The following is a 15451-nucleotide window of genomic DNA, read 5'->3' on the forward strand; positions in this document are numbered from 1 at the left end:
TTGGAAGGTCGTCCCCCGGAACCTCACCCAGGGGCTCAGAGCACCCTGCAGGGCGGCATCTCCCCCAGGGGTTGGGGGCTGCTGCCCGTGGGGTCTCCGCCACGAGCCACAGTCCCACTGACTGCAGGAGCCCGAGCCACCTGGAGAGCCTCTGGGGTGTTGCCCGTGGTCCTGGGGGCATCTGCACCCGCTGGATGTGAGCAGGGGAGGAGACGCATGAAGGGCCCCGAGCTGTGTTTCTGGTGACGTGTCTGCGTGCTGGGCCGGCTGGTGTGAAGCGCCCGGAAGCAGCTGCGGACGCCCGACCGGGCTCTAGAGCCCTCGCTGGCGCGGGCCGCCCGGGCAGGGACCTCAGCACCTCGGGGAACGCGCCCTGCAGCTCCTCCCTCCCCTCTCTCCGTAGCGGGCTTCACGCAGCCCCCCAGACGGCCGGTCTGAGTCCGGCCTCCCCGACCAAGAACACTTAGTTTCGCCTTCTCTTCCTTTCTCTTTTAAAATCAGGCATCACATTTCAGTTTCCTGTCAGAAAGAAGGCCAGGCTTGCACTTACAGCGTGGTGTGTGGCCTCCTCCGGAGCGCCCAGGCCCCGCTCGCGCGCCCTCTGCCGGCGGCTCCTGCGCGGCACACAGGAGCAAGCGCAGCCCTAAATTGAGGCTGTTACTCTTCCGGAAAAGGACAAGTCATCTATGACCAGAAGAAATTGCAAAAGCAAAGGATTAGAGACTTTGGGTTAAAGGCGGCAGATTGAATCCATTTCCACTCCCTCAGAATCCCCACTGGAATAACAGTAAAGGAATTTTTTAAACTTGACATCGGTAAGAACCAAGAACGGAAAAGAGACCACAGAGAGCAAGGGCTGTCAGCGGAATTGGGAGCTCGGAAGGCGAGTGGGATGGGCGCTGGGGCGGGGCCGAGACCGGCAGGCCAACGGCAGGACAGTTAGAGCAGCTGCCCCGGCGGGAGAGGGCCTCCCCTTGGAGGTGGAGGGCAGTGCCTGCGAGTGGGCCTCTGACCCCGGGGTCCCCACTCCAGCCCTGGGAGCTGCCGGCCAGCCTCTTCAAAGACTCATCGCAGGCGATCTGAAAGCACTGAGAATCAGAAGAGCACACAGAGTCCCACGTGCTCGTCACACGGGTTCCCCCCGGCCTGTGTTCTCACTCCCTGCCCCTCCACACATACACACACACAGATCACATGTGCATTAAATAGCAGCACACAGACACAGACATACAGAACACATGTACACACACTGACACATAAATATACACACAGACCACATCCACACACAGAGACACATATACACACACATATACACACACACAGAGACACATATACACATAGACCACATACACACACACAGAGACACACAAAGAGACACATATACACATAGACCACATACACACACACACACATATACACACACACAGAGACGTGTGCATACATGTACACAGACACATGTATACACAGAGACACATACAGAGAGACACACACAGAGAGACGTGTGCACACATACACACAGAGAGACACATGTATACACAGAGACATATACATACACACAGAGAGACGTGTGCACACATACACAGAGAGACACATGTATACACAGAGACACATATACACAGAGAGAGACATGTGCACACCTATACACAGAGAGACACATGTATACACAGAGACACACACATACACACAGAGAGACACACACAGAGAGATGTGTGCACATATATATACACAGAGACACGTATACACAGAGACACACACATATACACAGAGAGAGACGTGTGCATACATGTACACAGAGAGACACATGTATACACAGAGACACACACATACACAGAGAGATGTGTGTACACATATACACAGACACATGTATATACAGAGACATACACGTACACACACAGGCCACATATGTATACACAGACACACACGCATGTTTTTCTGAAGCCTTGAAGGTGCGCTGCCCTCGCAGGGCCCTTTCCCCTGAGAGCATCTGTGTGCTCCCCGGGAAGAGGCCACACCCTGTTGGGACTGCTGCGCAGCTGTCACTGAGGCCCCTGATTCTTGACTCTATGGGCCTGTCCCCATTGTCACCTGGACAGTCGTGTCCATGCAGCTCTTGTTTTCCTGCAGGACAGGATCCAGTCTAGAAGCAGCCGTAACATTCAGCTGTCATGCTGCAGCCGCCTGCGATCAGGAACACTGGACCAGTCTGGGGGCCGTTCTCCTGTGGCTAGAGTCAGACGGTGCCCAGCTGGGCCGCATGCAGAGGACACGTGGCCCCTCGGGGATGACCTGGGGCACCACCTGGCCTCCCTGGCGATGCGAAAGCTGACCCTGTGCTTTCTGGCTCTTCCCCTGTATCATTATTGGCCTTTCTCTTTCAACTAATAAGCATCCTTGGAGAGACGCTGGACCTTGTCCAGTGCCCCGTAGACTAGCATCCCTTCGGTGCCTGGCCAGGGTTTACCAGATGGTACCCTGGCTCAGGCACACCTGGGGCCTCCTGCTAAACTTAGATGGTGACAGGGAGAACCAGGAACTTGAGGAGAGCCTTCTTTCCGAGGAAGATGGTATTTGCAGGGCAGGTGCCAAACTTGTGGGAGGAAGAGACTCAGAGAAGCAGAAACTCGGGGCTGGAGGAGGTGCAAAAGCAGGAGAGCCTCTTTACCCCATCCCTCGTCCCCAAGGAACAGGGCACAGCTTCAGCATGAGCGTAAACTCTCTCTTGTGAGTTTTGATTCTGGCCTGGTTTGTCATAGTAAAATATTGGTAATTAACTGTTAGAAGGCTGGTTATGCAAACGGTGCTGCACTCACGTCACGGGGCGACTGGCCACCTGTGCAGACGATGCAGACGCTGTCCTGATGGACGAGACAGCCTTTGAGATGTGCTGCTACACGGAGAGAGTGCTCAGAGCTGTGTGTGCGACTTGCTGCGTCCTGTGGGGAAAAGAGGGGAAATCACACACACACAATGTATTCCCTGCGGAAAAGCTGGCGTTGGCCACCCCTCAGATGGTGACTAGAGGCGGCAGGCTTTCAGAAGAGGGGAGAAAGAAAGTGAAAGTGAAGTCGCTCAGTCATGTCTGACTCTTTGTGACCCCATGGACCATAACCCACCAGGTTCCTCCATCCATGGGATTCTCCAGGCAAGAATACTGGAGTGGGTTGCCATTTCCTTCTCCAGGGGACCTTCCCGACCCAGGGATTGAACCTGGGTCTCCCGCACTGTAGGCAGAGGCTTTACCATCTGAGCCACCAGGGAGACGAAGAGGGGAGAGGGGAATGCTAAATCTGGACTCATGTTGGTGCCTTGTTAGTATATTACTGTATCGCATGTTCTTTCTTTTTTTAATTTAAAAGTACATTATTGCTAAAAGTGTTAACCATTATCTGGGCCTTCGGAGAGTCATAATCCCTTTGCACTAGTAATGTCAAAGATCACTGAAGACAAATACCGTAGCAAATATAATAATGAAGAGCTTTGAAATATTGTGAGAATTCCCAAAATGTGGTACAGAGAAGTGAGTGAATGCTGTTGGGAAAACGGTGCCCATAGACCTGCTCGGAGCAGGGTTGCCACCAACCTCCAGCGTGTATGTAAGACCTTCTCAGAGAAGCCTCAGAAGTAGGAGAAAAGCCCACACCTTGAAGCAAGAGCCGGGCAGGCACAGGGACACAGGGCCCAGAGAGGCGCAGGCTGGCGGCAGCAGGCCTGGGAGACGTGGCTGAGAGCTCCGCAAAGCAGAGAGAGACAAAGGGTGAGAGATGGGAGAGAAGCAGAGGGAACTCCAGCAGCGCCCGGGCGGCCCAGCATCCCAGGGTTCTAGAGGCTGGACCCAAACAGCAGCGCAGGAATTGCTACAGACGTTACAGGAGGAGAAAGTCCAATCCTCCAGGCACCGGTTTCCAGATGGAAGGTGCCCACAGGCTTTATTCCTAGTGAATGGAGATCCGGCAGGACTTGTCCTTCTGAGATGTCAGAACACAAAAGATCAGAGGGCTTCCTGGGGAGAGGCGCGGAGGCATGAAATGCGCTGGACACTGGTGGATGGAGGTTCTAAATGTGAAAAGAAGTCATTTCCAGCCCAGAGTTCCGTGCCTGTGCAGCCAGATTCCTACACAAGAAGAAAGTAAAAGCATTTCCAGACATGCTGCTTTTCAGAAAACTCAGTCCCCGCGCAGCCTTCTGAAGGCCGAAGGTGTGGGAGAGGACCAAGGTGGGAGCCAAGAACACAGGGCAATGTGTTGGGAAGCGTTGGGGCGTGGCCATGCTTGGATGTGAAGAACCTGTGTCAGCAGAAGGACATAGGGGCTCCAGGGAAGACTGCCAGGAAAGCAATAGACCTGACCGGAGAGTCCCCTGGGGCTCCAGTGGTTAGGACTCAGGCCTTTGCTGCTGTGGTGTGTGTGTGTGTGTGTGTGTGTGTGTGTGTGTGTGTGTGTGTGTGTGAGCACGCTCAGTTGTGTCCAACTCTTTGTGTCCGCATGGACTATAGCCCGCCAGGCTCCTCTGTCCATGGGATTTTCCAGGCAAAAATACTGGAGTGGGTTGCCATTTGCTCCTCCAGGGGATCTTCCCTTCCAGGGATCGAACCCACGTCTCCTGTTCCACCCCTGGGTCCCAGGTTCATTCCCTGGTCAGGGAACTGAGATCCTGCAAGCCCTGTGGCACAACCGAAAAAGAAAGCCGGTCAGTGACGTCATGGTGACATCACACTGGAGAGTTTTAAGGGTCTGCAGGGAAGTTTTGAGCTGAACCAGTGATGGGTGCATAGAAAATTATGGAAAGAGGCAGTTAGTAACTCTGGGAGAATTACAGATAAAGGAGGAAAATACAGTTGCGATCCACCCCTGCCCAGTTTGCAAGCAGCACTCACATGATCAACAGCACAGGTCAGATTTGGGGGGCCCGTGGGGTGCAGTCCAGGCAGACAGCAGCCTGAGCCAGCTTTGTGGACGCGGAGGCGTTGTCGGACAGGCCCTCTTCCCGACTCCCTTGAGCCCCTGCGTCCAGGGCCAGGAGCCGAGGTGCGGCCTTTTCTTCTGTTGATGTTTTAAGGTTTCTGGTTTTGAGGATGGAGTTGAGAAGCCTCCATTCTGAGCCGCAGGTGGGGTGACTGCGTGTCGGCCGCGGGGAGGTGGGGCTGACATTTGAGTCGGGATCTCAGGGACATCTCTTAACTCAGGAATGCAAAGAATTGAGATGGAATTCACAGAACGTGAAGTCCACCCTTCAGAAGTGTAAGTCAGCGTTTTCAGTATTAATGTACTCGCAGAATCGTGCAGCTGGCGCCCCGATTCCAGAAAACATCAACGCCACCCTCCCGGGCCCTGGGCCCACCCTGCCCAGCTTTGCTGACCCTACGCCTCTGTCCGCGAACACCCCTCCCCTGCCTCTCCCTGGGACCGGCCTTGGCACCTCTTTTCCCCTCGTTTCAGAGCATGTCCGTGTTGTGCATGTTTCCAAGCCTCCTTCTTCCTTACGGCTAAAGTGCTGGGCTTCTCTTTAGTATCTTGAATGGAAAGCATTCTTCATCTTGCTGTTCCCCCATCCTGAGTTTGTGGAAAAGAGTAAATGGTCATGAAGACCAAGGACAGAAAAGAAAATGCCAGAGAGTGTTTCCGTACATTCAGAGTTTTTATTCTGAAAAGTTTTCAAGTTCAGAGAAGTACAAGAGCGTACCGCGAGCCCCTTCACCGGGGACCCCCACCTGGGTTCCCCAGGTGCGCCCACCTCATGATTTCAGATGCTCCCACCCAAGCTGAGCTGCTCCGCCCGGCCAGGGTCTGCCCAGGATCCTCAGCAGGAAGTGTGTCACTTCTCTCCTTGTCCTCACGGCCGTGGTGCCCCAGAAGCTCTGGGCCAGTCATTTGTGACATGGGCCTGCCCGGCCCGGCTGCTGCTGAGACTAAGCTGCCTGGGCAGCAAGTCACGGGCACGAGGCTGTGCCCAGCGCAGCCCTGCGGGGCCGTCTGTCCCTGCCGGGGGCGGCATCCGGCACCTGCTCGGAAGGCACTGACAGGCCTCTTCGCTGCGAGCTGACTTTCCACAAGCTGTGTCCTTGCTTGCTGGCCGCGCTGCGTCTCTGCCGCTGCGCTTCTCTGGCTGTGGTGAGCAGGGCTCCTCTTCACTGCTGTGCCCAGGCTCGGGAGTGGTGGTGCACGCTTAGTTACTCGGGGCATATGCAATCCTCCCAGACCAGGGATGGAGCCCATGGCCCCTGCGTTGGCGGGTGGGTTCTTATCCACCGCACCACCAGGGGAGCCTGCGAGGAGACTTTTTGTCCTTTGTAATTCGTATTTGTGGAGAGATACTTAAAGCTGAATTTCCCTCAGGGTGGCCAAAAGGCCGCTCTTTAAATTACATTATTCAGGCTGCTGGACGGGCTTTCTCACCTGTTTTATTCCGTCAGTGTGGACACCTGGCTTGTCTCCTGGTCTTACTGTCACTGAGCTGTAATTCGGGCTGTGATGTGAGGTTTGGTCTGCTGCCATTGTTTCTTTTGATCTTTAAATCGCCCCTCAGGTGACTCTGTGCCTCTCGGCACCTCCGTGTCCTTTCTGAGCACTTAACTTACTTTCTCACACAATAACATGGTCCGGTCCCTTTGTTCCCTGCCTGCCCCACCCTGGTAGAGCAGCCAGTCCCAGTCTCCAAGGTGAAGAGTGTTTAGAAGCCGGGTCCGGGCCCCAGCGCTCGCTCTGTCTGGGAAGTCCAGAGTTCAACCCCGACTCAGGGTCTGTCCAGCACCCCTGGGATCACTCCATCCTCCTCTCTTTCCTTCGCTGAGAAACAGCTCTGCTCCCTCCCTGCCCAGCCACCCCCAAGCCCCTCCCGAGCGCTGTCCTTGCTGTTCACTGTTAACACTGACAAAAAAAAAGCTTGTATCAAAGCTGTATCAGAGCAGCAAAGTGCTCCTTCCTACAACAGATTAGTATGTTTAGTACTGACATTTTAGTTGAGTCGTTCTGAATGAAACAACTGTATAATGAGTTCTAAATATAATTTGCTTCTGAGTATAACGCTGCACGTTCTAGCAAGGCTGCAACTCAAACCTCTGTTTCATGAGAAAGCGTGTGTGCGTGTCTGGATTACACGTGTGTCGTTACTCAGCGTCTGTCTCTTGGATTTTAGAGCAGCACCAGAATCAACACTTTCAACTGGTCCAGGCTCCGAAAGCTCAGCTTCAAGAGGAAAAGGTTCCTCATCAAACTCCACCCGGAGGTCCATGTGAGTGTCATCAGGAGAGCTCCTGAAGTTAGGGGTGTGCCCTCTGCTCAGTTGTTAATTACTGGTATATCGTTTCAGCACAACGCACACAAGAATGTAAGAGCGGGATGGGTGGCTGGGGATGGGCTCTGGGGGGACCTGCCCAGGGGGCCCGCGTCAGGGGGTGCTGGCCGCCGGAGTGGCCGAGTGGCCTGAGAGCATCCACGGCTGACGGGCTCCCGGGCTGCTGAGAACCGTAGCTTCACTGCAGCTACTCTTTTGGGTGACAAAGCTGAAGCACAGAGTGTTCAGCTGTGGTCCGGAGCCCCGCAACCAATCAGTGCTGGGGCTTCTGTCCAGCAGGAACGGAGGGTGTTGCCAGTATTCTGTGTCTTTGACTCAGAAATTGAGCCTTCTATGCTTCTGAGGAAGCCTTGACTTTCAGAAAATAAATGTTCCTTTCTTTTATGAGTCCATAAGTTAATAATTAAATATAAATTTACTGAAATTAGTAAAAAGGGACAAACGTAAATGTCTGTACAATCTGATGGGAGGAAAAATCCAATACTTGAGGTGATTCTAAGATGTTCACGGTGTTGCACGTCCACTGTGGCAGGAAGCTGGGAGATGATCAGCCAGCCGCTGTGGGAGAGGGCCTGGGGGCTGCAGCTCAGCCTTACGCCGAGCCGAGAGCCAGGGCCAGTCCCAGGAGGGGCCGCCCCTAAGCTTCTCAGAGGCGCTGGGTTAGCAGGGCCTTTGTCCAGCCAGGGTCACCCGACTTGCAAGTTGTTTATTTTGTGCAGAAAGTGTGGACAGATGGCTTAATTGTTTGTTATTCAAATATTTCTTCTAAGAATGAAAGAGAAGTGTAAAGAATGCCAAAAACATGTATAAAATGCAAGTAAAAGGCTAGTTTTTTTCCTCTACAAGTTAAAAAAAAAGTTTTTGGCAGTTATTCCACAGAGACAGGGAAATAAGAGAATTATTGCAAAATTCTGAACTGTGTCTATTTCTACACCTGGCAAGGTTATGTTTTATATCGATTCCTAAGCACTTAAGATTTTTAGGATTAAATATAGGAGATAAAGTGTTGATATTATACTCTTTTGGAAGGTAATTTGGTAATAAAGATCACAGTGTCCAAAAACGTGCATTGTTTTTGAGTTCAGTGTGACATTCCTAGGAATCTATCCTAAGCAGTAACCATGAGAGGCGTGGCAGGAGCTTCTGCATGGCGATGTCTGTGAGCCTGGAAACCTCTGTGTCCTGCTCATCCAGACGCCCTCAGAAGCCCACAGGGAAGGGAGTGGGCCACGACAGGGGAACGTGCCAGCAGCACAAAGACGCCTGGTTCCCTCGAACGTGGGAAAAGGTTTCAAAGAGAAACTTCAAGATGTTAGCCCTTGTGATTTAGATGACCGCACTTCTCTGATATTTCTGCAAAAGAAATATAGCACTGTATTTTTCTCCTCTCAACTATAAATGGAACCAGAAGTCTATATACAACTTTCAGAAAGAAAAGCTCCCTGGTTTTTAACTTTGGAGTAGCCTGCGGCGTTCCTAAATTTTCTTCCTGCTGCGGCCACTTGAGCCCTTGCCTTTTCACTCGTAGGGGCCCTACCAGGACACCTTGGAGTTTGTGTTGGGTAGCAGAGATGAATGTAAGAACTTCTGGAAGATCTGTGTGGAGCATCACACCTTCTTCAGACTCTTAGATCAGCCGAAGCCGAAAGCTAAAGCTATGCTCTTCAGCAGAGGCTCGTCCTTCAGATACAGGTGAGCGGCCGCACCAGGCAGCTCTTGGCCTTGTGGCGCCGAGAACCCAAACGTCCAGTCAGGGTGAGGGTGGCCCGGCTGCAGCCACAGGACCGCTGGGGAAGCTCGGCAAACAGAGCCCTGGGGAAAGAGGCCTGCCAACGACTGTGTGGAACATTGGTTATGCTTATTAATGCAAAGCATACTTTTTAAATGCTTGTATAAACTTAAGACAGAGGCGGGGCAAGTCTTCCTTTTCCTTTGCTTCTGTGAAAAATTAGTGCTGTGTATTACCCGTTTATTCTTTCCTGTAAAATCTGAATTTTATTCTCAGTGGAAGAACTCAGAAACAACTTGCTGATTATGTCAAAGACGGTGGGATGAAGAGGGTTCCGTATGAAAGGTAAATTGTCTCATCTTCATGATGCAGAGTGTGGGCATTTAAATCAGCATTTGAAGTATCTTAGCCTTTGCCTGAATAAAAGGCACTGCAGCTATGTGAATGTCTGTCTTGACACTTGAGTTCTGTTTCTTCTGTTTCATTTAATGGCGATGGTCTGCGTTTCACTGTTGTCTAAGTTGTTCAGATGCAGGGACACTTTTGCTCCCAGTTTGCCTCGCTCCACGTAGACATGGTGCTTTTACAGAGCATGGGCTTCACAGTATTAAACTTTGGATCTGAAACTGTTTCTGTGAGTGAAACTCTTCCTTAATGCCACCTCTTCTGGCGTGTATTTTTGTTTGCAGTCTTGTTTTCTGTCATCCTGCCATTTCTAGTTAGATGCCTCTGGGCGTGTTACAAAAACCCTTGGCCACGTTTTATGTGAGTCCTTCCTTACGAAACGGGGTCGGCACCCTGGTGCTCTGAGCTCCAGGAGCTCCTCTGATGATGGGATTCTTATCAAAATGCACTGAAGATGAAATAAAAAGCAGTGGGGTCAGGCAAGCAGCACGTGGGCTCACGGCCTGTCCTCTGCTCGCAGGAGACACAGCAAGACCCACATGTCTCTCCGTGCCCTCAAGGTGGACTTGCCGCGGCAGGTGAGTGCTTCTGCGTAAACGCGCCCGACGTAGTCTCCGGTCCCCTTTAGGGAATAGCCTGGCGTGGTTGCAGCAGGAGTCCTAAAGTTAGTCTCCTCATTTACGTGGGAATTCCAGTCCTGGGACCCTGTTTGCAGAAAGGAGTCCTGAGTGAAGAGGAAGCTCTGTGGGCACACACGTGTCACGGTGCTGCTTGTGATCCTGGAGGCCCCGGCGACCGCCGTCCGGGCCGGTCTGGGTGTGGCCGCCTGTCGGGTGACTCAAGAGCCACTAAGAGTCTCGTTTCAGAAGAGTGGAGCCCGAGCAGGACACGTTCAGGAAGCATTAGCAGTGACACTGGCCGTTTGCACAGTGGCCCGTGGAGAACCCTCTTCCTGTTAAAAAGACGACTGGGTGCTCACGGGACTGAACCTCACAGCCACGAGCGTTGTCCCCTGGCAGCCGGGCCCCAGGCACTGTTCATCTTCTTGTGCTTCTCATTTGACTTGGTTTTCCACAGTGGGCACGGTGCTTTTTTGTTGTCAGGAAAACAGCTGAGAAACACAACTTGTATAGCAGTGAGAAGTGATGATGTGCCAGCGGGGGGCGGGCGGTGATGTGCTCAGCGAGGCTGTGTCCACGCAGTGGGCATTTTGCTGTTACGTTAAAGGTAAAAGGCAAGGAGCAGGTGTGTGCACCAAGTGCTCAGCGCGACCACGGCTGCTACACCAGGCACACACAGGCCCCACACGCTGCACAGGAGACGTGTGGCCGTGCTGCCAGACGCGGGCCGGGAGCCGCCCGCTCCGTGTGTCGGTCAGCTTCGCGGGCGTCTGTCCCTGCCTTCACATCTGCGTGTTGACTGCCACATGCGAGCCTATTTTTATGTAGGCTGCTGCTCTTTTCATGTGATATTTTTTCATAATTCTGTGTGCAGCTGTACAGTTTGATATTTATAATTTTTATTGCTGCACAGTGTTCATTTTTATTGCAAATTTATCATTTATACGCTAATAGTATTTACAGAGCTACAGTTGTACCTCATATAGTAACACTTCTGTGTCCCAAATGCTTTTAATTGGGTTTTTAAATAAAAGCATTCTTTAACTCTTCTGGGTATGTTTTCTATTTAGGAATTCCTTGTTAAATCTTTGAAATTAAAAGAACTTACCTTTGGATGCACCCACGCGTCTCATCCCCCAGCAGCCCTGGCGGGTCGGGGGCACCTTGCTAGCTGAGGGGTGGCTCAGCCCATCTGCAGCCACGCCCAGGGGACGCCAGTGTCCAGACACGCCCCAGGGGACTTCAGGGTGACCCAGGTGCCACGGAGGCTCGGGACTTGGGTGACAGAAGCGGTGTGGTACCGAGCTCGTGGAGAACAGTGGAGGCACAGGGACCGCAAACAGGCAGGCCAGAGCCAACTTCAGCCGGCGCCTGCGTCCGCAGAGCTGCGGCTCCGTTATCCGTAGGGCGGTGTGGCGGCCACCACTGCAGCGGCCGTGAGAGGAGCGCGTGTGCGCCGTCCGGGCCCGCCAGCTGCGCAACTCTCCAGCGTGACCTGCCGTCTCACACTCCTTCTTTCTTCTCATTCTGCCCCAGAGCATCTCATTCTCCGAGGGTGTGAGGAGTCCTGTGACGCCATCGCCCACAACTGCCTCCTTCTGCTCGGCCCCCACGTCCCCTCCAGCTCCTCCAGGCCCACGCAATTTCCAGATCGGTGGCGGCAGCTCCGAGACGGGGCCCCCCGCGCCCGGCGCCCGGCGGCCGGCTGCAGAGAGGAGCTCCATGGCCACGGCCCAGCCCCCCTGGCTGCCTGCGCTCCAGCCTCACCAAGGTGTCGGCTTCGGTTGGGGCGCGAAGAGCTGTGGCCCCCGGAGTCCTGAGGGGCTGAGCTGCCCCACCTCAGGCCCAGATTCAGGGGGCGCGGGCAGGGGGCGCCTGGCTGCAGGGCATGGTGACCGCAGGGAGGGACCCCTGACCGGGGGCTCCTCCTCCAGGGTGGGGCACCTGTGCAGCCCACCGGGCCATGGAGGGGGCCCGGTTTTCACATTGACAAGCGCCCCGCTGCAGGTGTCCGAGGAATTCATAGACGACGACCCTGCAGACATCTCCTTCTTTGCCGGGGGCTCGGAGGCTTTCTCCTTCCCCTATGGCGGCCTCAGCCCAGGCTCTGGCCTGTCCAGCCCCGAGGGGTCTTCCCCGGAGGTGGCCCCCAGGGACGGGGGGTGCGGCTTTGAGTTTGAGGAGGGCAGCCTCGCTGACGCGCACCCCTTGGACACCTCGGAGCTGCTGGAGGTGAAGGCGCAGGCCAGCCTGATGCAGCGCCTACTGAGCCCATCTGACACCAGCTCGCTCCGGAACAACCAGTCCGAGGCCAGCTCACTGAGCAACGCGCCCCTGCCCAGCAGCCTGTCCGCACACATGCCCGGCTCTGCCCCGCCGTCCGGGGGCAGCTCCATGGCCAACTTCCCCGCCTGCTCCGTGCGCTCCGAGGCCAGCTCGGCCTTCCAGTTCTCAGACATCGTGGACCAGTTAGAGCAGCTGAGCTACCCGCCCACAGCAGCTGAGGACTCGAGCAGCTCGGACACAGACTCGTGGGGCTCCGAGGCCGCGGTCCCCCTAGACGTGAGCCTGTTCTTCAGTAGCCCCTTTGCGCAGGCCAGGGCAGACAGAGTCATTTTCGATTTGCAGAATAACGTGAAGAATTTGATTGCCGGAGAGCGAATTGATGAGAACCTGCCCTGAGCACTCCCGGGCTCCCTTCTGGGGCGACCCCTGCCTGCTCTGGGGGCGAGGGCTCAGGTGGTCGGCTTTGGCATAGGAAGTGATTTTGTGGTCACGGCTGCGTATTTTTTATCCCCCGGTTCTCTGTTCTGTTTTAAACGCCAAGAAATTAAAAGGTGCGCTTGTTACGGAGCTGAAGGCTGCGCAGCCAGGTGGGGTGTCCGCAGCCAGCCCCGGGGACCAGCCCGTCTTCGCAGCCTTCGCTCTCATGCGGCCCAACCGTGCATTTCGAGTGGTGCTGGTTCGGGTTCGCATTGGCCTTTAGTGGACACGTGCCTTACGCCTGTCGCTGCTTTGCAAGTTGAGATGCTGCCCAGGACTAATTAGGTCGTGGTTTTGTCTGATCTGACTGCGCGAGACCCTGAGGGAGCCCCCTGAGACCCAGGTCCTGGGGCAGGGGTGCCGCGGCCTTAGGGCCCAGGGTGCCTGGTGCCCGGGGAGTCACCTTCGTGACTCTGACCCCGGGGCCGCTCTGCCTGGGGGAGGCCGTGGGTTAGCCTGCGATGGAGACGGGGCCGTGTCCTCTCCGCCTGCCTTGGGGGTGCTCTGTAATCCGTTCAGGGAAGGCAGAACCAGGTGCAGCAGCCAAGGCTGACGGGCACCTGCTCCCTGTGGAGACCCGGCGCCCGGGGCCTCGCTGAGCCGTGGGGGCTCCGCCTTTTGTATGAACGCCAGCTCCTCCCTCGGGCCAGGCGCGTGCTGAACACAGCTGCTCCGGTTCTGACCTAGCCCACCCCCGACGCGGTCCTGAGGCCCGGCCGGGCGTGTGTGTGGACAGGTGAGGTGGCCGCGCCCCCGACCCTGAGGACGTGGCTGAGATCTGTGCTCCTTTCCGGCTGCACCTGGTGGGACAGCCGTGTTTACAGGTCAGCTTTCTTCTGAAAGTCGAGTCCGCGCCGTGGGCAGGGGCCTGTTGGCAGTGCCGTGAGGAGCTGCCCAGGCGTCTCTGCAGGTGTGGGCACCGTCCGGCAGCCTCTGCTGCCGTGTCGGTGCTTTGCCTGCGCACTCCTGCCGGGAGCGCGGCCCTGCCTTGGCTTCCGGGGACGCTCCCTTCCCTCAGTTCTCACGCTGGCCAGGCCGGCCGCGCAGATGCAGGCGCTGTGCATCCCTGTGCCTTCTCGTGTCACGAGGATCCCCGCAGCCCTTCTCCCAGGTAACCCGTGTTTCTAAGGCTGTGGTTGGTAATGATCGAGGTGTGGGCAGTAAAAGCCGTGTGGACAGCCTGCTGTGAAAGCCCTTCGCTGTCCCCGCGGTCATCTTGGCCAAATCGCGGCAGTTTCCAGCGCAGACACGTCTCCCGACACCGCACGGGTGGCTGAGCGCCCGGCGGGCGGCAGTTGATCCTCTGTGCACACAGGCCGTGACCCCGCGGTGTGTGACGTGGACACCAGGTCTGCATCTGCAGGGCCCACCCAGTTCACAGAGTCACCAAACCCACCTTAGAACGGGGAGGGACACGGCCTGGCCCTGGCGGCGCCCGACATGGGCATTCTCACATCTGTTCTTAAGGCTGTGGAGGCGCGCAGGGCCGTGCCAGCCTCACCCCAGGCCAGAGCTCGTGCCTGCCAGCCTCATCCCCTGGTGCCGCCTTTTGCATGAACGCGTCTACGTCCCCAGGAGTGAGGAGGAAAGGGCTGGCGTTTTCCTGTGAATCTGAACTTGCTTATTCTTTAAAGACATGTTGATGTTTCCTGGCTTGTGGTTCTTGAAAGTATGTTTCCCACTGAAATTGCCATTCATGCACTTGCAGCTTTGTACTGACTCAGAAGCCTTTTGTTTCCTCAATAAAATACGGGAGCGCTTGCTACAGCGTTTAGTGCCTTTTAGCTTCCTGTTCTCTGCTCGCCTGTGGTTTTGATTTACATGCACTGAAGGTCATCTCGTGTGCCGAGCCCACCCCTGAGACAGCCCATGCCGCCTCTGGTCCCACCGACGTCTGTCCGTCTGTGACTGCAGACAGCCAGCCCCACGCTGGCCTCGGACCGTCTCACTGTGGCCGTGAGGGACGATTCCCACAGGAGGCCAGCGGGGAGCCTCTTGCCTTCCTGAGCAGCCCCGCTCAGGCCTGCCGTGGCCCTGTGGTCAGCACATAAGGGGGGTGCAGGGAGCCTGAGGTCTGCCCCTGTGGGCCCGCACGAGCCCCCACGGTGGGGAGGAGCCACGTGGTCCTCAGGCATAGAACACGTGCTGCTGGTGTCTTCTGAAAATGAGGCCGTTATTGCCTCCCTGCAGTCAGCTAGACGCCCCCTCACCCAATACAATCCTTGGGCTGAAGTGAGGCAGCTGCTCAGATTCTGGGCCCCCCTTGGCCGCCAAGCGCTCTCTGCGCCTCCAGGAGCCGCCCGCCTCTCCAGCCCCCGGTGTCCCGGGCAGCTGCTCCCGGGGGCTGGCTGAGAAGAGTGCCCGGCAGCGCAGGCCTTGGGGAGGGGCGCCTCCTCTCCGGGGTCTGGGGACACCTGGCACCCAGTGTGGTGGGGGTGGGGGGCGCCTGGCAGCTCTGGACCGGCCCCTGTTGGCCCACGCTCCCTGGGAGCCTGCGGCGGGCGATCACGGCCCTCAGAGGAGAGGACAGTGGGTCACGGGGGCGTGGGTCCCTCCTGTGACTCCAGCCCCGTCCCTGACTGGTGCCTCCATGCCGGCGCTCCCAGGGGTTAGCCTGGTCAGTCCCCAGCGTGAGCGGTCACTC

The 15451-nt window shown here is 56.0% G+C and overlaps 1 protein-coding gene across 2 annotated transcripts in view; it reads left to right on the top strand.

Annotated features, from left to right (window-relative positions):
• Nucleotides 1-15451, top strand: part of FARP2 (FERM, ARH/RhoGEF and pleckstrin domain protein 2) — a 99002-nt gene that overhangs the window by 60101 nt on the left and 23450 nt on the right. The window contains exons 9-13 of one of the 2 annotated variants that reach the window (XM_055586646.1): nt 7132-7227; nt 8819-8982; nt 9296-9364; nt 9945-10002; nt 11581-11765. In XM_055586646.1, coding sequence (XP_055442621.1) covers nt 7132-7227; nt 8819-8982; nt 9296-9364; nt 9945-10002; nt 11581-11765 — 572 coding nt within the window. Of the gene's footprint in view, nt 1-7131; nt 7228-8818; nt 8983-9295; nt 9365-9944; nt 10003-11580; nt 11816-15451 lie in introns of both variants that reach the window. The other variant, XM_055586645.1, reaches the window with a different exon arrangement.

This window comes from Bubalus kerabau, chromosome 6 (genome assembly GCF_029407905.1).
Source record: "Bubalus kerabau isolate K-KA32 ecotype Philippines breed swamp buffalo chromosome 6, PCC_UOA_SB_1v2, whole genome shotgun sequence".
NCBI classification, from domain to species: domain Eukaryota; kingdom Metazoa; phylum Chordata; class Mammalia; order Artiodactyla; family Bovidae; genus Bubalus; species Bubalus kerabau.